We start from the raw sequence: 26378 nt of genomic DNA on the forward strand, positions 1-26378 counted from the left end.
GGGGAAAAATACATAAAAATCAACAGTAAATGGGCCACACTTTTTGTCACTATCTCTTCTTTCATCTATTTAATTAAACTATCCAATGGAACATACTTTTCATGACAACAAAAGTTTAAATAACCCTAACTATGTGTTTATTCCTAAGATTGCAGTTTCCCATTTTTTGATATAAAGAGGGACTTTGTTTAAAAATAAAGGATAAAAAGAGTTTCTGTGCTTTGTAAAAACAATCACATCTAATTCTGCAGTATTGAACACTGCAAACCTGGGAATTTACCTGGTTGTTGTTGGTTTTTAATAGGGGTGGGGGTGGTTCGTGGTGTAGGGGCGAAGAAGCAGAACTGCTTTCACTATCGCTGCCATCACTTAAGCTAACTCTGAAACAGAAAGAGAAGACATGCATCATTACAGACAATTCTTGAAGTTTCTATGGAAATAGGCACAGAGAGCAAAGTATCCAAACAGTCTAAGTATTGAAAACTTGTATTAAATCATACAACTGCTAACATGTATCAATCCTTACCTTGTATCCAAAACTGTTTTAAGTGTTTGGAATAACTGCTTTAGAAAAATACAATGATATCTTTAAACAATTAATGGCAATAAAGTACCACCTGCTCCCCTATTTTTTCTTTTAAGAACGAAATGGAATTTTCTTCTAGCTGAAGTAGGAAATATTTCTTTAGTTTACTCTGCTAAATGTGTGTCCTCCTTTAGAAACATCCTTCAGTGTTTGCTCCCTCTCTTTGGTTATATAGTAACCTAATATAATATTCTTCTCAGAAATGGAAAATGCTTTAGAAATCAGAAAAGTTTTTTTCTCATTCTGAATAGGCATTCACATTCTAGCTCTCTAATATATTCAGATAGACAAGATACAAGATAGGAAATGAAAAGGATGCACTGGGACATCCTTTAAGCAAAAACTGATGGAACTTGTTTTTCTTAACTTAATTACATTAATGAAGTGTTCAGTTGAAGCGCTGCTTTAAAATGCTTCTTGACTGAAGTGGAAAGCTGAGTATTTAAACTGATTAAACAGTTGAGACTTCACAAGTGCAATGAAGATCAAATGTAACACTGGCGCTACTGTGCTAACAGCACATGTTATACGGGGGGGGGGGGGAGAAGAGTGTCTTTAACAATGTGTATCACACTGGACAACTCACTAATGTGTACGGTCTGACCCACATCCACTTAGGGGATGGGGCAGTAAATGGGTAGGCAACAGCAAATCAGAGTATCTAGACCTTCTAAATAACAATAACTTGGGAAATTGTCTAAGTAGGTCACGCATTTTTCATTAGCTAAAATTGAGAGCAGCCAGTGGTCAGGATTTTGGTTGTTCTAAATATGCTCTTTACCTCCAAGTTTCGGTCCATTTTTAGGTCTTTTTGACCTACAAGTTTCCTTCTTGTCATACTGAAGACTTCTAAAGGGAAATGTTACAACAACAAGGCCATAAGCTTCCTCATTTTCTCCTACTTAAAAGGAACATGGACAAGTGAGTTTGGGAGACAAAGCAGAGGAAAAGGTATTAAACGTGGCCATAAGGAGAAGTCACTGGGACATCTGATAGGGCAGATACTCCAAGGAGCCTCTTCTCAAAGGACACTAGGGAATTACCAATTAGAAAACATACGGTCTGTCCAGTTTGGGGTCAGATCACATTCTTTTAAGGAATTTTAGTGCCATCTACTCAGTAATGGATAATGGGAAAAGATTTAATGTGATATATTATACATGTAATTGGATTTTAAGTCAAGTAGATTCATATTTTTTTTCTACTCAAAACACATTAAAGTAAGCATGCCTATTTGTTTGCCTCATGATAAAGAAATAAAATCCTCAAGGCAATTTCAAGTTGGCTATTAATTATAAATGACATGAATTACCATCTTATAATGTGGAATTATGCCTCGCAGCATTAAAGCTACTTAAGGAACCTAATTGTCAGCACACTTAAAAGGAATTTATTTTCTGGGGAAACACACACAGGTGATTCTAGTTTTAATTAGGTCACACACATAACTCACTGAAGCCAATTATGTATTTCTACCTACAAACGGCAAACATATTTCCTCAAATGCTGAGAACACCTACAGCAATGGACCTACACAAACGCTTCAGATAAAAACAGAATTTATTTCAGCAGCCAGGCCTGCTACCTTGGCATATACTATCAAGAACAAGGACTTTTAATAGGACTTTTTCCCTATAAAATTTTTAGAGGAAAAAACCTCTCTTTTCTGAGAAAAGGGATAAATAGCTCCCTGTAAAGGTAAGTATAAGCATGCCAAGGTGCCCAACTTACGATGAATGTGACCATTTACTGCCATTGTTTTTGGTGTTTCACACCTTGGCTGTGGTTACACTGTTAGGTCTAGTGAAAAGGTATGATTCTATCACAGGGAACTTCTTCCCTTCCAAGACACTCACCTGCGACTTCGACTGCCTCCTCTATTTACAGGTCTTTCCATTTCAGAGTCATTGTCATTATCCTCTGCCTCATCTGATTCCTCCTCATTGTCATCAGAATGCAGATCTTTCATTATAGACCTTAAAGGACCTGAGTAATGACAGTGAAGCACAGGCAATAACATATACTATTGCAAACACGCTTAGCCATATTAGACACAGGGGAATGCTCACTAGCACTGAACATTGGTTCGAAATAACCATTATTTTATATATATATATATATATATATATATATATATATATATATATATATATATGATTTATAAGACAAATTTGGTAGTTTCTGGAATGCAACCTCTGCTAAAACACTATTGTTTTCATAATAGAAGCCCCAAAATGTTAATTAGAAAAACTATTTCCTAAGAATTCTTTTCTATGTATTTTTCTTCCCCAAGAAAAATTACCCCTAAAAAGAAACAGAAAGATCTATTAGTGAATTGAATGTTTTGTTAGGTTAATCCATGTATTGAAAAGTTGAGACTAATAAATCACCATGGCTGTAACTTGTTCTTGGCAATGCAGCCTTTGTGTGGTAGTTTTTGATCTATTAAGGTTTAGCTGTTCCTTTTATTTCAAGGTCAATTTCAGGTCAAGCAAGCATTTCAGTCAAGTTCAGATTATAAAGTATTTCAATTCCACGGTGTAACGTCTTATCTCTGATCTTCATATTGATCTTGGACATAAGGTCTTGTTGCAACAATTTTATGTAGCCAATTTTTATTTTACTTTTTAAGAAGTTTCTGGCAAAACACCAGCATGTATTTCCATAAATAAGACCATGCAATAAATCAGGTGCCCAGAAAATTCGAGGGAGTATCCAGTATTAGATGGAAGAGAAAAAAATCAAGTCATAACTAATTTATTTTAGAATAGGGCAAAACTGGAAAGAAAATAAACACCAAAATCTCATCAGTGTGGCTTATTTTCACTTTACTGATCTTAGATGTAATGAAAACAAGATAGATACTTTTAATATTAACAGAAGAGATTGTAAAGGCAATCAAGAAAATGAGAGAGAGGCATTTTCATTCTGGATTAGGCAATTCCTAAACTCTAATCTAATAGGAATATCTGAGCTATCATTAAATCATTTTTAAAATAAGTACTGACTCTGCAATCTCACATTCTTCAAAACCCAAATTTCTCTGCTTTTGTCATGGGCTTATACTTTTGGAAGTCAGTGGAACAAAAAATCTGAATAGTCCAAATGATCAGTGTCTTTTATTTTTTTCCTAGAGGCTTAGCCTTAGCTCAAACACACAGAGCAATGTAATCCTTTTCAAAACATACAAGGCTATCAAGAATTCAGTGTGGTCAATGAAGAAAGTAATGTGCAACATGATGCTTGAAAACAAATTATTCCTTGATATTATTTCACTTTCCATGTTTTTTTTTTTTTTTAAACAGCGAACATCTGAAGGTTTTGTACACACAAAAGAAGCGGAAAATATGTTTAGTTAATGTTCTGGCTTAAATTTATTTTTAAAATTTCTTTAAATTTAAATTTGAGTTTGAGTAGCAAAATATATTTTAAAGACAGCAAATTAACACTTGCCAATGAAAAAGGTCTATTAATCTGTAGAAAAATAAATAAAATGAAAGATGTCCAGGAAGAAGAGTGAAAAACTATTTCTCTATGTCAAAGCCTCTCAAATCCAGCTTTTGCTATTGTATTTCCTTTGGGAACTCCCTGGAATGGGCTGTGTCTGTAATCCTTTTGTAAAATGCAACTCTGATGGCAGGGACTAGAAAAGGGGGAATTTCTAGAGGCTGGGCTCATACATCAGAACAATACTCAAGTGTATTCCTAGGGGAAATAAATACAACTGCATAAAAGCCAAGTTATCATTCAAATAATAAAACAGTGGAAAATAGGCCGTATATCATCTCATTAAGATGTTTTATGAGAAAAATGCCTCATAATTTGCCTGGGAGACATTGATACCTTGTTGCCTGGTCTGGGATGGTGTGAAGCTGGAGCTGGAGCTGGAGCTGGAACTGGCAGGACTGGGTTGTTCAGACTTTAAAGAAGAGAAAGGAATAATCAATAAATTTATGGAACACTACATACCCCAAATTAAAAACAATAGTTTTGCTCAAAAATATTTTGCTCTAGAAAAACAGCCTGATGCTGCACAAGAAAAATGACTACACATTACATTATACCAAAAACACTAACACAGGAGAGTCAGGGCGCCCTTTGCATTCTGTCCACTATATTTTTCCTAGATGCAGAAACAAGAATACAGACAAGGATGAAGAGATGAACACCTGGGCGTTACATGAATAAAGAACCTAGCTTTGTTTTCATTCTTATGTTTACTGGTATCCAGATCTCTTCCTGAAAGATACCTTGATTACTCTTTCTGCAGTTTGATTGACTCAACTGGTTAAAATATAGTAGTAATGAGGCCAAGGTCATTAGTTCAATCACATTATGAGCCAGTTAATTTCACTCTGGTCCAAGGCCATGACCCAACCCCAACCCCATTCATCCACAGTTCACAAACGAAGGCCAATGTTCACAAGGAGACCTGGCCAAGTCCCACAAATGAGTCAGGGGAAAATGCTGCCATTACTTTTTAAAACACACACACACACTTTAATTCCACAGCCTACTGATGCAAGGAAAGTGCATCTTATTCACAACTCGCTCTCTCACTCTCAGTGAATTCTCCTCACCCTTTAATATCCAGAACAAGTGCCTCCTTGATCTGGCCAACTAACTCACAGTTCTCTTCCCTCTCCAACCTCACTGAAAATTTGGATCATCTCTATATGTATCAGACATACTGCAGTATTATGCTACCTCTGATGTTTTTTCTCTCCAGTAGAGTACCAGCACTTGAAAAAGCAGGGATTGGTGGTGGTGGCGAGGGGTTGTTTTCTGTACTTCTTGTTGTCCCCTTGTACTTAGCATAATCATTGCATACACCAGGCACTCCATATCTGTGACTGAAGGCAGTGCATTAGGCCCTATGTTTCAACATTTGCCAGTTTTTGAGACTTTATAGTAGGTAAAGATGAGAAGAGCAAACACATGGACAGAATTGTGTAAGAAATTGATTATACTATCAACACACTTGAATTTTATATAAGGCCGAAAATATTTTAAAATAACTTAATCATGTTGATAAATTTGGTTGTAAGAGTAGGCTATTTCGATCTCATTTCTAATGTGCTGAGAGCCTCAACTACATGCTCCTGTAATCTGAGAAATATGTACAAGACACATCTCTCTGCGCTCGGTAAGTGACCAAGTTTATCAGGGCTACGTGGACAAATTAACGGCACAAACTAACGGCCACTAAATGACAATGAAATCTCAGTTTTATCTTGTAGTTTCTCACCACTAATTTTTTTCATCTCTCCTTCCAGCACTGAACCCACGCCCCCTCCTCTCCAAACAATACCAAGATCCAGACTCAGACACAAGGAAGCACTTTCAGGCATTCCTAATGCACACTTCACATCCTCAGGCTGGATGGGAAAACAGGTGTCAGCAATCTACCACTCATTCTGCAGGAAAAGAGCCAGACAGGATCTCTAATGAGCAGCAGGCGCCTACCAATCCTTTACCACTGCAAGATTTACTTGGGGTTCGCAGTACAATGTCCTACACATTGCTGTTTGCAGCCCACAAAGAAGAGTTGGTTTACAAGTACGCACGCAGGTGTGAGGTACTCTTCATTTCTGTTGAGTGGCTCTTCCACTGTGAGCCACGACAGTGAGTTACACAACTGAAAGGGTATTCAGTTAGCATTTATGTGCAATGCCCAGCTGCAAAACATTCCTCCCGCGATCCACAGAATACTCCTTTTCCTCTCCAAGTCGCTCTTTTCAGCTATGAAAAGTGTCTGCAAACAGTATTTTTTTGATAGCTCTGGAAACCATTTGAGAGCCAAGAAAAAGGTTCCCTTACAGTAAGCAGAGAGAGCTGAAGTTCCCCATTCTGCCTGACCAGTACATGTTGCACTGGACTTAAAAGAGCTGTTCTGCCAGAGCTGTTTGCTGAGAGTGACATTAATTAGGACAGCAAGAAAGGGTGGTGGTCATCTCTCCAACTATCCAATGCTAAACTTGACTCATCTGTCTCAAGCATCATGCCAATGCCAGAACCAAGCCTACAGGCAGCCTTCTTTTAGCTTCCTAACCATAAACAAAGTTAATTATTCCACAGTTGCTAACCATTAGAAAATTGACAAAGAGAAAAAAACAATACAAAAGAAAAAGTCTTTTTATTCAACATTTATTATTAACATGCTGCCTCATGCACTAAGCATTTGAGGAGGTTTAAAGTAGAAGACACACTATTCGATGAGACTGTTAAAATAGAAAGTTAAAAGCAACAGAGGTGGATAGAGGAGGATAAAATGTTGAATGATGGGTAGCAAAGTCCACTGTCAGGAAGCTTTCTGGAACCATGACCAGGATTTGTGAAATTTTGGAGACCTTTGAGATGATCGAAGGAGCAATTCTCACACTTTCACAAGCATTTGAATCACCTGAAATATTTGTTAAAACACAGACTGCTGGGCCCCACTCCAGTGTTTGATTCAATAAGTCTGGGATGAGACCCAGGAATTCTTACAAGTTCCCAGAGGATGCTGATGCTGCTGTTCTGCGGACCAGACTTCAGAGAACATTGACCAAGAACCCAGAGATTCATAGCCATGGATATGCATGACAGTTAGTGGGGAGGACTCTATACGTGAAGAGATTCTGGTTCAATAATTTTGGTGTAGGGGTCCAGGCATGTTAACATTTTAAAAGCTTAACAAATGAAAATTCCAGGTTGAGCACCACTAAGTTAATTGTTTCTTTTTTTCTACGTGCAAAAAAACAAAAACAAAAACAAAAACAACAAAACAAAACAAAAAAAAACCCAAACATGTATTTTTTAAAGAATCTTAAATTTAAGAAGGCATATGAGGAAAGAAAAGGCATCATGAGAAAAAATGAAAACTTACTGATCTCTCCAGAGGTAACATCCCTGTGTACTCTTCAAAGTGTTTTGCCAGAAAGCACCCTAATAGAACACAGCTACCACTCAATAAAAACATTTATGAAACATGTATAATCGTTTTGTGGTGGATAGACCTTAAATGAACCTAATCTGACTGAGACAGAATTCAACTGTTTGTTAACTGCTCAAAAAGCCATTATGCTATGAGCTGAGGCTGACACAGTCTTATATTTCTTCAAGTCCAGCAAAACAAAGTGGGCGCTCACTTTAAGTGAAGTCTGTATTTTATTTTTTAATCAGATTTACCCTCCAAAAGCGCAAATCAAGAATGATTACATAAACTAGAAAAGATTATTTGCTTTACAAAAAATATACGCATAAACAGGGCTAAATTAAGATCATTACAGGCCCTAAGGATTGAAAAGACTACGGTACCCTCCTTTCTTTACGTGTGTATGTACCAAAACCCAAGTGTAGGGAACTTCAATGAGGTTGATTCTTCCTCTTACTTGATACTTGCCTTTGAAATACCAAAATTCTCCCACTAAAAAATTTTTTGCTTCTTCTTACTGATGCTCTAAGCACAAGCTTAGCTGACCTACTGAGTATACAAACACTAGGCATGGAGTTTCTTTAAATGGTGTGCTCCAAAGACAGAAGTATAGGCTTAAGAATCTCAAATTCTATTGCTGGCTAGTATATCTTTTTGGGAAGATTGCTTAAGCATTAGTTTCCTCAGAGTGAGGGCACTGAACCATATGTAGAAATGATCATGTTAAATTGATAAAGTAAAAATTCCTAGCTCACTGCTGTTATAACAGTAGCTAATCAACATTTGTTGCTGCTATTAATTACAAGAGATCTCAAACTCCTCTATTGCCCAAAACAAAATATATCTTTACTACCAAAACAATGGGCCAACCAAGGTTTGCAATGTAATCTTCAACATTAATAGGCTAGGCAAAATCATTTTGTAATGGATTTTCTATGGAGGATTATTTTTGTCCAAGACAAGTAAGAAAACCCACATGTTTACAACTCCTCAAAGTTAAGTCTTTCAAAAGAGAACACCTGTCAAGGTAGGTCGCTGGAGAAGGCTTGTAAAATCTGGCTTTGTTCCTTACACTGGAAACAGACTTCCTCCTTAGGCAATCAGAAGACAGAAGCTCCATCTCTCCTAATAAGCAACTATATTTATGAACAGAATTTCAACTTCAAAACAATCAAATAAAGAAAAAACGGGAGGATAATATATGCCTTTCATCATGGGAAAAGGGAGAGTAAGTACAGTATAACAAGTTAAATTATTTTAGCACATTGCTACATTTTTTCATAAAATTTATACCTCATTTGGAAAAAGAAAACATAAAGCCTGCAATAAAGATTATCTTTTCTTTGCACAAAAATCCAGAAAGACTGTCAAGGATGAGTGCCACTCAAAGAAGAAAACACAAATATAATATACCTTATTTACTATCCTATTCAATTTTCATTAGTGACTGAAGTATTAGATTCTACTCAGTTTAGTACTTCATTGACACTTTTTTTTAGCATAGCACAAAAAAGTCATTTTAAAGATTGATAGATGTTAGGTAACACTGTGACAATCATTTCACAATATGTATGTGTATCAAATCATTATATTATACATCTTAAAGTAATACATTATATGACATAATCTCGATAAAACTGAAAAGACTACCTCACTTAGTTTCTCTTCTAGAAAAAACTAAAGAATATCAAACTCAACTTTAAAATAGAATTTTAAAGAAAAATGACATCTAACATCCATTCTGAATAATTATGGGAAATGTTCTTCATCATATGAATGCACTCTATCTACCAATTCTCATTAATAGGTAATATATTGTGAGAGTAGGTCAATAAAAGGTAAGGTCAAAGTTAAGCAAAGAAATAAGTATTGAAAAGTTAAAAAATAACACTTAAGTGAACCTAAAAGATTGATGCAAGAGTAAATTGTCAAAAGGCAGAAACCAAAGAACTTTCATTTTCATTTGGTTTTACATTAATAATTACTTCACAATAAACATGTTAAAAGTACAAACTTTATTACACAGAAAGGTATATGAAAATATGATTGGACAAATATCTGTCAATAACTCTAACCTCTTAAGGTATCTTTGTGTAGCTCTTTCATATTCTTTATTTCATTTGCTCTACCATGAGAAAGGCAAGTGCTATGGACTGAATTGCATCCCCTCACTCCCCAAATTCATATGTTGATGTCCTAACTTCCATGTGACAGTATCTGGAGATAGGGCCTTCGGAAGATAAGTAGGTTTAGATGAGGTCGTGAGTGTGGGGTCTTCATGATGGGATTAGTGCCCTTATTTAGAAAACACACCAGAGCTTGGTCCTTCCTTAGCCCCGCCCATGTAAACACAGGGTGAGAAGGTAGCCAGCTGCGAGCCAAAAAGAGAATCCTCACAGAGAAACTGAAGCAGCCAGCACCTTGATCTTGGACTTCCCAATTTTCAGAACTGTAATAAATTCCTATTGTTTAAGCCACCCAGTCTTTGGTATTTTGTTATAGCAGCCCAAGCAAACTAAGACAACAGGATACATTTTTAATCTCCATTTTACTGATGGTGAAACTGAAGCACAATAAGATTAAGTGACTGGTGGGTAATATTTAGGTGGATTAGAACCAGGTTTTCTAATTTCTAATCCAGTGTTCTTCCTATCACACCTATTAACTTTGAAAAAATGCAATTAATTCAAAGCAGTGTTCTGAACACACTAACACTTGTTGATAACACTAGTGTCAGGGAAGAAAGTTTTTCCATGTCACCATGAAAGATCTACTGAATATCCCACCATCCATAGGGACGTGTTGTGATTGGCATCCAAAGCAAATGAGTGGTGAAACAAAACACTTCATTCCTGGGTCCGGATGTGTCTGTATCAATTGCTTCTAACATTTGTTCAATCAATACCACCACAGATCCTGGCTTCTCGCCTCACTAGTTCAATAGTTTTGTTTAAAAAAGTAAGGAAGTTTCTCCTCTGAATTGTCCTAATCCTCTTGACATTGGCACTGATCAAAAGCGCTGAGAAGCCCATCGGCAACACACTATAATCATTTATTTTATTTACCTTCAAAAGCTATCTATTCTCTTTTCCCAAATCTTCTATACAACTCCCATAATCTCCAGGAACAAAACACAGATTTAATGCTTTAAATAACCTGTCAACAGTTCTTTGAAATCAAGGTGAAACTTGGGAAAAGACACTGGACCAGGAAACTGGAGCCTTTAATTATTGCTGGTCAGTTTCTTAAGTCTGTGACCACAGGGAAGACACTACATCTCTTTTTGGCAAACTCTCTTCATTTGTAAGTATTATGATAACTTGAGTAAACTCAACGTTAAACTAGAATTGCATTTAGCCTCTTGAGCCTTTATATTATCAAGTTATTTTTATGCCCAGTATTTTTTGGTAAAAGAGCAAGATTCTGAGAATTTTCTTTCTCTGCTCTTTCTCTGCTGTTAGTAAAATAATATGTTATGCTCAAAATTCTGTTATATTTTCTACTTAACAGACAAAATCATCCTGGATAACAAGATAATTGGTTTTATTTTGAAGTGCCTCTGTTTTTACAATTGCATTTGTTTTATTCATTATGTTGTCATCTTTGCTATAATTATTAAATGTTGTCATCATTTGTACCCATCACTCCTGGTCTGAGAACACGAAATCCTATTAGGAAATGAAATGGCCTTGGGGAACAGAGGTCTATAAATCTTTCCATAAGACCCTTTTCCACACTTAGGGCCAGCCATAATTTTCTTTTTGCTTCCTTTCTTTTAAATAGAAGAGACTCAAGTCTTTTATCTCTCATCACCAGTTGTACTTTGATGGCTGCTACTGACTATTGTGGCCAGATCATGTGATCTTTCAAAAACTCCAGTTGTTGCAAGATGGTGTATGTGCCAGATGTAACCTAAAGATCACTCGCTTGTTAAGAGCTTTAAGAATGAGAAACCATGTGGAAACAGACCATTTACAGTTGCACTACCTATAACCATGTTACTATTCTTTGAGCAAAGACTGTGCAGAGAAGTTGAGTTTCACAATTGGCCATTTAATCTACCACTTAGTTGTAATACCAGGCGTATCTTTTAACTAGCCTTTTTTTCTCTTTTGTGTTTTGAGGCTGGAGGGTAGAAAAAGAAAAAAGTTAAAAGTGAGAAGGTTTCGAGCTGCAATCCTTCACAAAAGAGAAATACGAAGGAAAAAAAGTTTCCTGATAGAATTGCCCCATAATTAACTGTTACTGAAGCTGACCAATGAACATCAAAACACCATTGCTCATCAGTTAACAATACGATATTGAAACTACTGTCAGAACAACTATTCAGTTATTCATGAAATAACCCACCTGTACAGAGGACAAGAAGCTTGAAATAATGGAATATTATTGTATTCTCTCTATATGTAAAAGCAGTGTTGAAAAGTCCTAAAAGGTATATGTATCGGTTTTCGATTATAAAATTTAAAATATTAAAATAGATAGAATTTAGGGTATTATAAAGGTGATAATTAATTGAAATGAACTAAAACATAGATACACCTCAAGAGATCGTCTTTACAAGACATATAACTGCATTTCCTTATTAACTTTAGAACTTTATTTTTAAACAATGGCTTACTTTAAAATGATGATAGAGCATTTGATTGCTACCAATAGAATCTTTATAGACTTCATAAATGTCAAGAATTTTATTAATTTTAATCTTTGGACTATATTAGGGAATTTTCCCCATTAAATGTGAAGCTTAGATTTACTATCATAGCAAAGCATCAAGAATTCATTTATTTGCTAAGATCTTATTTTTATGATGTTTTGACTTCCAAAATAACCAAAATTCACTGGGAAAAAAAGTGTTGATTTAAAACTGTCCAATCATCACCAGGTCAAACATATAACACTTCATTATCGGTCTATACAATAAAAATTGTTGATAATTGCAAGGATTATTTCTTTATAAGCCTCGTATCTTCCTAATTAGAATAACAGTACATTTTCCAGGTAACACACTGGAGTCCCTTCTTCTAGATCAGGGCACTTCAAAGTTCCTTGGGTGTGGGTATCCACAAATGTATGCACATAGATGTATAGAAGATAACCCATAGGGGTAAAAGAAAATAATGGAATCTTCAATCACATTTATTTTCTGTCTTTTCCTCTAAATGTTTCAATATTTGTGCTTTCTTGTTCATAATATATGTTAGTATGGCTGTTACCACAATTTGGAAAGATACATATATTTGGGATATATGTTTCCTGAGAGAGATGAGTTTTAATACTGACTCTACAGACAATTATTAGTTTTAGTTTTATAATTTACTGGCATAAATCTTAATTATATCCTATAGATTTCAAATTCTAAAGTGAAATGGGTTAAATACACAAGGCAGTATCATCATAATTAATTGAGGCTATCCAGATTTTTGTATTTTTATATTTTATGCTAAAAATTGATTTAGGGGTTAAAATTTTAATTTTTAAGTTAAATAGAAATACTATAATAGAGATTCTTATTAGAGATAACATGAACTTATTTAAAATATTTTAAAGTGCATCTTAAAACAAAAACCCAACACAAAATACTTTATATGATTTGCTCCCCTACCCAGAATTTAAAATTGTCTTTATTGTGGCTCTATTTGAGACTCCAGTTTTATAGTGTTTGCTAAAAATTACACAATATTAAGTTGAACTAAAAGTTTTATAAACAGTTTAACATCTAAATATGCTATACTTATATTTATTTCTATTTAAAATGTCAAGTACTAATAAAACGTTTATAAAAAATAAAACTTTTAAAGAAATCCCTCTAATGTTAATGAAAATAAACTGAAATAGCAGAAAACACAGCACATTTAACAGGCTGTGCTTATGTGAAAACATTAGGAAGTGGATTTTTTGTTTTGTTCTCAACGTACCCCTTTTAAAAATGTGGTATTTAAAAACAACACGCTCTCTATTAGTAATCTTAAATTCTTGTCAAGAATAGGAGGAATTCGACTGCTTATAAGGCTCTAAAGGAACCTGCATTTCCATGCACTCATCTTATATAAGCCTAACAGTTGCTTTTCTTCATAAATCAATCTATTGTTGCACTTCATAATGAGAAGGCAGATTTACTGCCTTTTACCGCCTTTTCTCACCATCAGAAAGATGCCTATTTGGGTAATAGAACGTTTCTCTTCTTCAAGGGTGTTTGGGATTAGAGAGGCAGGGGCAAGAACCTTTAACATCTGCTCCCTTCAAGTGAATGACACCTCTAGTTCTCACAGCCAGGATGTTGAAAAGCAAATACTCATAAGTTGATAAAATTCTCTAATTTGAAGAAGCACAATGCTTACATACTAAAAACACATCTCTAAAACACACATTTGGAATTTGAAGGTTATACTGTTAAACTGTAGAACATATCATTTTGATTGCTAACACTATAATTTAAATGCCATAAAATCATCATCATCATTAGAACAATAGGAGTTTAGAATAAAGGCCTTTGATTCCATCATCTTGGATTTTCTCTAACCCTGGAAACAAATCTAAAGTGCAGGCTGGTAAGACTTTAATCATCTGTTATCTCAATACCGTGCTATAATAACAAAATAGCTTATAATGTAGACTTACATTCTTCTGTTTTTATTTACTTAATTTATTTTTCCCTTAGGGAGAAATATTTAAAAATTGTGAACTGCAGACTTTAAAAAATAAGAGAGAAGCACTTGTCAGCATCTAATTCCTAACCATCTGCCTTTTAAAAATACACACACACATACTCACCCACTCACTTTAGTTAGGCTAAACATTCTTAGCAAGTAAGTAGATCTTGATGGATCTAAACAGAAGTTTCAGTAATCATGGTTCTACTTTTGGAAACACAGCTATCTTTAAACAGGCCTCATGATTCCTACTAGCAATGCAATCAACCATAATTAACACCAAATAGATTTCATCCAAAACAAAATCAGTAAATAAAGTAGGTCAGGTATTGGGTTCAAGAAGAACCACTGTTTTTGAACGAAATTATGTCTTCTGTCCATGAATATGGAGTATTGCCTAGTGAGTGAACCCTTCTTGTTACTTTGGGCTATCTTTTGTCATTTAAGCAATGCTTTCTGACAGTTTTACAAGCTGTTATCCCAAGGACTTCAGTATTTATGGTCTTTATTCACTTGGGCTTTCTGCTCTTATCCACTGGTTACTAATCACTAAATAGATTTTTTTTATGGGGCTGAAATTAGCTCAAAGGGTGTTCTTTAACAATGGCAGCTCAAGACAGCACTAGCTAAAGGTCTTCTCAGTCTCTTCCTTGCTTTCCTCAATTTTCTCTTCCTTACAGATAAGTTAATAAGGGTTCAGATCCACGCTGTTCAAATTAGAGCAACGGCACAAATGATTTACGGCATTCTTAGAGGACAGTTTGGAACTGTTTCTGAATTGATCTTCAGAAACTCACTCAATTTCAGTATTTCAATAATGATTAAAGGCCTGTTTTCTTTTAATCTTCATGAAATGAGAGAATTTTCTACTCATAGAATCATTATTCGAGAAAAGCTCAATTCTACTTTACTATACACACATGTAAATGTTTCAAATATATACATTATATTTAAAAATTTTGGGACATTTATACTATGGCACTCAGATTTCTTTCTACATAGTAAAGGTTACTTATTACCTTTTTAGCCACTACATTTAAAAGACAATGTGCTGAAAAGCAAGGAGAAAACAGACTTCTTTCCACTTAATTGCATTTGACTTAAATATCTCCTAAGAGATTGATTTTTATCTCATAAACAATGTGAAATGTGTAATAGATTACATCCTCTTTACCAGCTGGCTGCTAAAAACCTGAAAGTCAAATTAGTCTGGAAAGTGGTGTTTTCTTATAAACTGAAAATCTGAAAAAAACTAGAACTATTGACATTATTAGTCTCATAATTTTCCTGATGAACTGAACAAATCACACAATTCCCCAAGTGTGGGCTGAGCAACGAGGAAGGGGTAAAGGAAGGTAGGGGTGACGGCGGGGGACGGGGGCGGGGGTGAGGAGACAAACTTTGAAGGAGCACGAAGGCCTCACTTATTGCTATAGAACAGAATTTACTAAATATAACTCTTCCTGGAATGAAAAGGATTTATTATGATCAGCTTCTGTTTTCTCTGAAATTATACTAGAATGAAAACATTTAAAAAGGAAATGTTCAAAAAAAAGTTTCTTAAGCCTTTACATATTTCCATGTCTGGGTAAAAACAATATGTTCTACCTCATGAGAAAAACAATTTTAACTTATCAAGATGAGTATTTAAATAAAATCACTTTGCCTATTTATATGTAACATTAACTATTTCGACATCTAGTGATTGTCTTTAATTTACAGATACCCATTTGATAAATTCTCTCTGAATATAGTTCCAGGAAAACTTATTTCTGCCAATGAATGTGCATGCTTTGATATTCCAAATATAAAACTAAGTAGCTCTCATATTTCTCGAGGAAAAAAGTTGTAGACCTTTTTGCTCATCTGTAAAATTTGCCTAACTCTGAATGAATGCTGTGTTTTTTAAATTTTGTTACTACTTACCATAGTTTATGTTTGCTACATATATTAATCTATAAGCCAAATTCTATTCAAACAGGCTACAGTATAACTAGTAAATAAATTAAATACTAAAGGCATGTAACTGTAAGAAATTTACACAGTAATAAATTTTTTAAAAAACAAGATAGGCTCTCTAGGATTATCAAAAAATACTAAGGAAACAACATTTTAATGTGCAATTAAGTGGTAATTAATTTTTTATCCAGCACTCTGGTGGTTAGATGACAAGGAGTGTTCTGTTATTTTTTAGTAAGAAATTTTACACTGTTTGCTTTTACATCCAAAAATATGTGAATTGGAAAAGGAAAATATTTTGGATATATGGCTTTTCAAAATATGATAAACTATGTAATTATGACAAAAATGGAAGAAGAGTATTATCCTTTCCTGAATGAAAAGATTTACTTTAGGTTAGTAAGATATTTAGAAGTCTAATCCCTGGTTTCTCTAAGAAAATAAAAGGAAGTCTATAATATTACAATCATGAATAGAAAAAGCTTCAATTTCTTTCAATGTATCTGAATAATTCCCAGGTAGATAAAATATGTCTAAATACTTTGAAGTCAGAAAAAAATAGTATCTTCTTCATTTCTACCTTAAATGACTCTAGGAGGAAAATGCATGTCAGGACTCCATTATATAATAAGGCATTATAAAATTATACCTCCTCTTTTATAAACATTTTCTATTTCTTATTAATTAAAGCATGTTATATGCAAACTAATGATCTAAAATTGATAAGGTTTTCCTGAGTTCTTCTATACACTGAAACCCTCTGTGTCTTTTATTCATCTCATCACCCTCGCCTCCCCATCTTTCATTACCTTATATAACATCTTAGAAGCTATCTTTCCTATGAAGTTATTTTTCATGGTAAATAAACTTTACATACAGCTGGATGTTAAAAATCAGAAATATGACAAGCAAAGAAATCCTTCTCACCTTATTTAAAAGAAAACAGAGTAGGCCTCAGGAAAACAGAAGTGCCCCAAAGTTCACGTTTGTTGGCAAGGAGTTGAGAGCTGTTAAGAATGATCCTCTTGAAAAGAAAGAAGTCTCCTTAGGCAGCCACATGTATATTTAGATTAGATTGGCAGTTTAAATGACAGCAAACACATGCTCATGACTTCCCAATTGCTCATTCATCCAACACACACACACACAAGCTAATGAGAAGCAAACATTCACCCCAAACTGTTTTAGAAACTAGCTTCTTCCATCTGATACTACCGTATGTGTGGTAAGCACACATTCTGCTAGAGAGATCAGATGTCAAACACTTGACTCTTGCTCCCAGGATACCCAGATTTTGAATCACACCGCTTTAGTATCCCACAACATTTCCCTATAGTCAGTTGAGTAAACTCCCTGCTCTAGCCTACAGAGTTTTATGAAGTACGCAGTAAAGAAATGATCATGTACCGGTTCCAGGATCAGTTTACCTTACGAGTATTTTAACTCTAAGACCTGTTCATCCTATTGGTACTATCAGTAATAGCACACACTCATATTCCATAAACAGGGCAAAGTCGCTACAGAGGATCACATTTTTCTGTGCGAATAAAGAGTGGTAGAGTTAAAAGATAGAGATTTCAAACATAAACTTTAAGCTTCTAATCATTTCTGGGGCTCCAGGAACATTTTCCAGTAAACAGGAAAACAAAGAGGGCACTATTTGGAGACAGCTATGAACTATACCTACAACACTGCTATGTTGTATATGGGTCTATATGTACATATGTGTTGTATATATGCACACATAATGAGATTCATATATAGTAAGATGTGTTAGTGAGATGCAGAAAGCCAAATGCTCTATAATAGAGAAATAGGTTATAAAAATGGCAAAAAGTTTAAAATAATATAACTATATTTTACTTTTGGCATGAATTTAGCATTCAAATCTAAATGTCAAGTACTTTGAAAACTCAAGATTAATATGAGAGTAAAGGTGAAATAATGGAATAATAAAATGATTCGGGCTCTCAGGTTTTGGAAACATCAGATCTGGTTGGAATCCCAATTCTACCACTTTCTAGCTATGTGACCTTAGCCAAGTATCTCTCCAGGCCTCAGTTTCTTCATATTTCAAGTGGTAAAATAAAATTAGTAACAGTAATAATTCATATAATTACTATGAGAATTAGATAATGCAAGTAAAGCCTTTAGGACAGAGAATGGAATAAATGATGAATAAATAATTAGCTACTATCATCATCAATAGGAATAACTATGAAATTGATATAAGAAAAGTCAAGTCTGAGTCCATTTGGCTTGCTCACCCTCTCTTCCTATGATAGTCTTCCCTAAAATATATTTGACACTTCAAGAAATAAGGCCACCTTTAGACGAATTCGAAATTTATTTTCCCTTAAATTTCTCATGGAGCACAGAGCTAAAAAAAAAATGCCTTGCTCAATGCCTGATATATAAGAAAAAAACTTCTATACAAACAGAATACACAAAGAGTAAAAAGTGATGGTCAATCTAAGTACAAATCATTTACAGGCAAGAATTGCCTGGTCAGGTAATAAAGAATCCACAGAAAAAAAGAAAGTGAAAACTCATATAGGGCATCCCACTCACTGAGACACAGAAGCTTTTCCTCCTACAGAAAAATGTAGGCCCCAAGAGTCTCAAGAAAAAGAACCACTTCAAAATACTAATACCATGACACTGTTCTTGACATTTCAGCTCAATTTTACAGACATATATACTTCTGTCATATGTTAACTTGTCTTAGTAGTAAAAAGACAAAAAACAGATGGACTCTGATGCTTAATGGCAGAAATATTTGTCCTGTGGTTTTTGCTACTTTATAAAAGTATTACAAAGGAATTCAGAAGTGGGGTGAAACCTCAAACTTAATTGAAACTCCTTTATATTGTCTGACAAATTAAGATTGTAAGTAGCCTTTCTTATAAAACATCTGCTCATGTGGTATCATCGATGTCAAATTATTTCCCTTTTTTCCTTAAAAACCACAATCACTACATACAGTTCCTGCACTCGTAGTTTTTTATACACAGAGTAAGTCCTCACTTAAAATTGTCAATAGATTCTGCAACTTCAAGTGAAACGACATATAATGAAACCAATTTTACCATAGGCTAATCGATATAAACAAGAGTTAAGTTCTTACAACATTTCATCAACATTATAACAAAATAATGTTGAACAATATGATATTTATTGGAGGACCTGCTGAAGAAAGAAAATTTGCTGTACTTGAGAAATAAGATTATTTCCAATGCTAATGCTATCCAAAAATTTGTTTTTACTGTTTGTCTCTACCTGTCATTAAAATTTAATACAACCTAACACAATTATCATCAATCAGATGCAGGTGTTGGATAATTATATTAGTATCAACACTACAGGCAAATTAAGATTTCTTCCCATGTGATAGTTATGATAAATATCAATTTCTTGGTTTACTGAATCCTGAAGATCAAAAGGCCCTGCATATGGCACTAATAAATCAAATAGAGTCATCAAATTTCCAGTCTGTTTTCTTTGGCTAAAACTGCAAAGTTTTACTCAGAGAGCCTTATCTACTCCTAAAAATTCTCTGCCAAACCAAATTTAGCTCACCAATAGGACAGAAAATACAGCACGCCCCAGCTGTGCCCTCCTGGGGCTTTTGAAGTTCAGGATACTATTGTGTGGTGGTCTAAAGTATCTGGTCTTTTCCTCTCTCTTGCTTTTTTAGAACTCATTATCAACTGAAAATTCATCTGGAAAGTAAAAGGTTATCTCTAGATTCAGACTGGAAAGTTAAAAAATACTTTTATTTATTAATGAAACCTACCGTTAATAAAGGTACTACATAAAAACCTCTAAGTTATTAACATATACATGCCAAATTTTTTTTCTTTAAATCTCACAAGATTTTTCCTCTACTTAAATATCAATAATAATTCCTGTTGTTGGGAATTCTACTAAGGTATTTTTATAGTCTAAACAGTCACTTCCTGATAAAATGACCCTAAACTTTGTGTGATGGCAGTTATTTGGATGAGAAGGGGCTTGTAAAAGATAATATAAGCAGGATGAAAGGCTAGGAAAAATTCTACTATCTTTCCTTAGGTTTCTCTAAAGAGGATATTCTGAAGGATAAACTATTCTGTTCTATAATATTTCCAATCTTGAAGGAAATGTACAAAGGAGTAGTGGGATCATGTGTTTTATACTTTTTTTCTTTATAAAACTATTCTGTACTTTTCAAAAAATTTTTACATAATTATGTTGGAAATATATAAACAAAAATAACAAAATATATTTACTTGGCTCAATTGAGACCACCCTAAAGTAGTAAGAAATACCCTTCTTCGTGTCCAAAAAGAATTCAAAAAGGTTTAATAATCTGCCCTAATCAGCTGAAATCTCAGCTAAAAATTTTTGCTCAATTTCTAGTTTCTCATCCTGGGCACTGTTGAAATTTTGGGCTGGAAATTTTTCTATGCATCGTAAGATACCTGTCAGCATTTCTGGGTTCTACCCGGGTACTAGATGCGTGTGGTGACCCCCATGCATAAACATGCCCAGGTCATGACAATCAAAAATGTCTCCAGACTTTGCCAAATATCCAGGGGACAGACGGGACCTAGAAAAAAAATCACCCCATGTTGAGAACCACTACTCTAGGCTAATTATTTTCTTTAAAAGTTACTTGTAGGAGTAACTTTTAAAGTGGTACATATAATCATGTACCACTGATTGGCACAGCATTTCATTTTAATAAAGTTCTACTTCAGAGACCACCATGAAATGACACTTTTGGTCTGCTAAAATGCATTTCAACGGTCTCTCGCTGGTATTGAAGCAAAGATGCATTTTAGAGGGAACCAGAATCTCTGACTTCTGAGACATTTACATACAACCTATCCCTTTAATGATCCGACCTATACTCCACTTTAGTTTCTGTAGTCCCTTAGGTTCAAACCAATTGCCACTTTCACTTGGCACTGCCATTTATGTATTTCATATACAGAACAAGTACAGACGTGTGCCATTTGGTGAACAGAATCCAAAAAGTACCATGCGAAGACACATACTTTACATAATGTTATCTGAAATGAGAAAGTTTGCAGTTAGAATAAGAATGGGGTGAAGGCTCATTAAAATGCCTCTCTAGTCAGCAGTCTAAACCTATTCCCTCAGAAGCCCATAAATCCAAAGTCTAATAAGTTAGCCTCTGAAATTTGTGTGGTTTTCTTTTCAGCTATAGCTTTGCTGAAGAAAGACCAAAAGTTTGTCTGGTTCCTGTCATCAAGATTTGTTTAGAGGCTCAATCGCTGGAGTAATGAACCCTGCAGGAGTGGATAAAGCCTATTAATAGAAGCTTTCAGCTGCCACAGACATCACTGGAGATGACAGACCCCATTCCATGGATGCCCCAAGCTCTATTCTAAAGATGTGTTGGAATGATATAGCTAAGGGAATATATGATCACATCAAATATTCCAGACCTTAAGAGAATTCTCAGTAAGAAATGCCAACTGCCTTTTATGGCTATTAATGTTGGCCACTCTGCTTCTGGACAGCCAGGATATCTTCTGGAAATATATAAAATTCTAAACTCTTCCAAACTGAACCTAGATAATGAATTATAGGCCAAACTAGTGCTATTTTATCTTGGTATCCATTACTCTCAAACATACAAGTTCTGCTTCTAATGGTCTGAATATATCAAGATGCCTTTTAGATGCTTTTCATCACTTCATTCTACTAGCCTATTTTTTGCTTTGTGTATGAGTTATCTGAATACTTGTATTAACCACTTTCCCCACAATCCCACTAGATGAAAATGAAGATGAAGACAAAAATATGTTTACTTTAGACTCTCTGCAGTATGAGTTAACAACCTTTTACTGTAAAGGTCTCAACAGTAAAAGTTTTGAACTTCATAAACTGTACAGTCTCTGTCAGAGCTACTCAGTTTTGACCTTGTAGTGTGAAAGTAGCCACAGACAACATGTAAACAAATGGGCATGGCTGTGTTCTAATAAAACTTTATTTACAAAAATCAATAGAATACTAGATTTGGTCCAAGGGCTATAATTTGCTAATCCCTACCCTATCAGCACTTACACAACTTCATGCTTATAATGGTTAAACCAAATTTCTCTGACTTGATTTACCATATTATTTTTCTGAGTCTATTTCTGTTTATGCACACAACATATTTAGTATTTTTGCAAAACAAAAAACAAAAAACAAAAAAACCCAAAAAACAAAAAACAAACAAAAAAAAATGACCTCATTCATTGGCTATGTGCTTTTCAGCTTCTTTCAGTCACTCTGTCCTATGGTAACTAAATATTTTATCCCATGAAAGAGCAATATTCTGCCCTCGATGTCCAAGTTTGTCAGTTACTAGGCAAGACATAACTGTGATATATTATCCAAGAGTGAATTTACATGCCACTTATATTTGTGAATGTGTACAAATAAAAGTCTCATCGATAAAATAAATTACTCTTTACCTGATAAACAGCTAGCTCCTCTAACACAGCAATATCTTGGAAAAGGCAGCTGGGAAAAAGTTAACAAACTTAGAATTCCATAGCCACTGCAAACCCCTACAGGAAGGCTATCTAAAGGTCACTCATTTAAAAAGAGCAATTCACTAATTGTTTCAAAAGTCCAAGTATTTAAAATAGTTGTTTTACATATATGTACACAAATATAATCATGTTACATTTTTGAAAACAAAAACACAGGACCCTACACACTTAATGCACATAAACATGATAAAAGAACAAAAATAACAAAATAGAAAACCCAACAGTAAATTAGGCAAAGACTTGGACAGACATAACAATCTACATGAAATTCATGAACATAGAATGTAAGAAGCCATACACAAGCAGCTACATAGTATACGATGCTATTTGTGTAAAATTTAAAGATAGGCAAAGCCAATATATGTTCAGGGTAGTGGTTACCTCTGAGAATAAGAGACAGTGTCTGGAAGAGAGTAATGGGAGGTTCTAGGATATTAAAAAAGTTCTATACCTTTTTTTTTTTTGGTGTTATTAAGGTATAATCGACAAATAAAACTGTAAGCTATTCAAAATGTATGTTGTGATGACCCAATATACATACACATTTGTACATATATGTATGATGAAAATCCTCCCATATCATTTCTTATTTTTATTCTAATGTATCATTGTAACAGCTGCCTAATTCATATAACTACTGTGTTTAACTCAACAATTACACATTGGATAAAGGTTTTCTAAATGTCAGACGCTGTACTATATTCTGGGGATACACGGTGAGCAGGATAGATTTAAAAAAGAAAGAAAAGAAATAGGTAGAAAATCTGAATAGACACCTCACCACAGAAGATACACAGATGGCAAATAAGCATATGACGAGATGCTCAAAATCATTTGACATCAGAGAGTTTCAAGTTAAAACAAATGAACATATTAAAACAACAGATACCACTGCACACCTATTAGAATGGCTAAAAAGTTTTTAAAACTGACCATACTAAATGCTGATGAGGGTGTGGAACAACAGGAAATCTCATTCCTTGATGGTGGAAATGCAAAATGATAAAGCCACTTTGGAAGATAGTTTGGTAGCCTCCTAAAGCTAAATACAATCTCATCATATAATATAGCAATCATACTCCTAGGTATTTACCCAATTGATTTGAAAAATTATGTCTATACAAAACCTACAAGTGAATTTTGTAGGAACTTTATTCATCATCATACAAACTAGAAGCAATCAAAATGTCCTTCAGTAGATGTACTGATAATAAAGTATGGTAAATCTATACAAGAGAATATTACTCGGCAATAAAAAGAAATGAGTTATCAAGCCACAAAAACACATGAAGTAATCTTGATGCATGACTATATAAAAGTTATCCCCACCAGCAATAAAGATATAAGTGGAAACATATAGTTTATTGACATTGTGTTTTTGTCCTAAGAATACCTAAATGACTGACCCAATGAGATATTCCCTTGGGGAGAAAAATTACCCATCTCCTTCAAATTCTGTCAAAATTCTCCAAACTTTCTTTAGATGATCAGAGTTAAGGAAAATAAAAATTACACCAAGAATGTCAGGACTCTGAATGCTGTTGTAGGGTCAGAAGGTAATGTTTCATCAATAGTTTATGTAAAACTAGTAGCACTATTCACACTAGCCCAAAGTGAAAGCAATCCAAATCTCCAATGACTGATGAAGAGATAAACAAAATGTAATATATCATTTCAATGGAACACTATTCAGCCATAAAAAGGAGTGAAGTTCCAGTACACGCTACGAAACAGATGAACCTTGAAAATATCATGCTAAGTGAAAGAAGTCAATCACAAAAGGCCATGCATTAGGTGATTCCATTGATATAAATTGTACAGAATAGACAAATCCATAGAGACAGCAGAAGATTAGTAGATGGTTAGGTCTGGGGAAGATGAGGAAACTGAAAGGTGATAACTAAAAGATATGGGGTTTATTTTAAGGGCAACACAAATATACTAAAATTGATTTGGGTAATGGTTGCACAACTCTGTGAATATACTAAAAATAGCTGAACTGTACAGTTTTTTTTTAATTTATCTTTTATTATTTATTATTATTTATGCCTACAGCACTTGGTCTTCCTAGTTGGTCTCCCATTCAAGTACTAACCAGACCTGACCCTCTTTAGCTTCCGAGATCAGACATTGGGCTTGTTCGGGGTGGCATGGCTGTAGACCATGGACTGTGGCTCCCCTGGGGCATGAACCAAGGACCTTCTGTGTGTAAAGAAGACATGGTGACCACTACATTATGGAACTATGTCTAAAATGTACAGTTTAAATGGGTGAATTTTAAGTATATGAATTGTAAAAGTTGTTAGAGAACTATACTGTATACATACTGACAATTGTTTTTTCTTCCTTTTCTTATTCTAGCCAGTAAAGTAATTTGATTCAATTCTTATATTTTTAAAGATTAAAATGGAATTAAGTAATGTATACTTTAGGACATTCAACCCATCTGATTATTATGGAAGTTCCTAAAATAGAAATATTATGAGAACCAACCAAGAGAATTTGATGGTGAATTTGGCAGTAACCTTTCTAACAAATAACAGATAAAATTAGCCAAAGAAAATAGTAGTAGATTTGACCATGTTACATTAAGGGGACATAAATTAGTAAAACATGTTGAGATATTTGGAGGTAAAAGGTGATAAGTTTAAAAAGAGAACTGAAAAGTAGGATATTAATTTTTCTCCAAGATTATAAATATAGACAGTTTTGAAAACAAAACTTAAGATCTAGTTACAGAGACCAAGATCTACTTACTAAAAAAGAAAAAGTAGTGTTAAGGTGAAATGAAAATTGGCATCTAAGTATTCAAAGAACAAAGTATTAATCCCAAAACAATCATAAATTAATTCCATTGTATAATACATACCAGCAAATTTTGTACCCACAAAATATGCTTTTTATTGACTTGTTTATATGTGTATACTACATTTCCCTAGGGTCCTAACCCTGGGGGAAACAGTGCTGGGAGATCTAGATATAATTCTTGACCTAGAGGCTTTACAGTTTAGTTTGTAGTTTACTATTTAAACTGCCTTTTGTGCCAATATGTCACACTTCTGAATAGTAGCTACCACTATTCAAACATTTAAAATCAAAGTTAAAAGTATGAATTAGCAGTCAAAGAAATAGTTTGCTTCCTATAATAGTAGGATATATTAGGAATTTCATAGGTTAAATTGAGGTATATCTTACATGCACAGTAAAGTGCAAAATTCAGGGTATAGTGATTGATTAATTTTTACATATGTACACACTCATATAACTACTACCAGGTTGAGTTATGGATTAGTTCTCCTGATTATGACTTTGGACAATGGTTTGCCAAGTGATGATATTGGATTGCTTGCCTGGTCCTAGCAACTCTACTAGGGAATTGGGTAGAAATGTTATAAGAGGCAAATCAATTGATATTGATCAATTATTTTGTAGAAACAAAATCACATCTAGATGACTGATTATCTCTGAAAAATACTAGCTAATTTCTAGGGGAAATAAATGTGGTGGGAAAAAGAAAAGGATGCAAAAATACCAGCCAATTTCTAGGAAAGAAAAAAAGAAGAAAAGGAAGCAGATATGACAAATATTGATTCTCCCCATATTTATTTTGCAGGGAGGGTGGACAGTTTGAAGGAACTGTTACTACAAGGCACGGAAGCAAAGACATCAAGCTAGATCTAAGGCGCAGCATAAAGTGAGCCTAGGAGGAT

The 26378-nt window shown here is 34.3% G+C and overlaps 1 protein-coding gene across 4 annotated transcripts in view; it reads right to left on the reverse strand.

Annotated features, from left to right (window-relative positions):
* MLLT3 (MLLT3 super elongation complex subunit) overlaps nucleotides 1-26378 on the reverse strand; it is a 235753-nt gene that overhangs the window by 21913 nt on the left and 187462 nt on the right. For all 4 annotated transcript variants that reach the window (XR_004950019.1, XR_004950018.1, XM_016160421.2 and 1 more), the window contains exons 6-8: nucleotides 4430-4505; nucleotides 2443-2572; nucleotides 281-380 (exon numbers count right to left, since the gene is read on the reverse strand). Coding sequence is in view for 2 of the 4 variants with exons in the window: in XM_016160421.2 (XP_016015907.2) it covers nucleotides 281-380; nucleotides 2443-2572; nucleotides 4430-4505 (306 nt within the window). In the remaining 2 variants the exon portion in view is untranslated. The remainder of the gene's footprint in view (nucleotides 1-280; nucleotides 381-2442; nucleotides 2573-4429; nucleotides 4506-26378) is intronic.

The sequence above is a fragment of the Rousettus aegyptiacus genome, unplaced genomic scaffold (genome assembly GCF_014176215.1).
Source record: "Rousettus aegyptiacus isolate mRouAeg1 unplaced genomic scaffold, mRouAeg1.p scaffold_m13_p_3, whole genome shotgun sequence".
Taxonomy (NCBI): domain Eukaryota; kingdom Metazoa; phylum Chordata; class Mammalia; order Chiroptera; family Pteropodidae; genus Rousettus; species Rousettus aegyptiacus.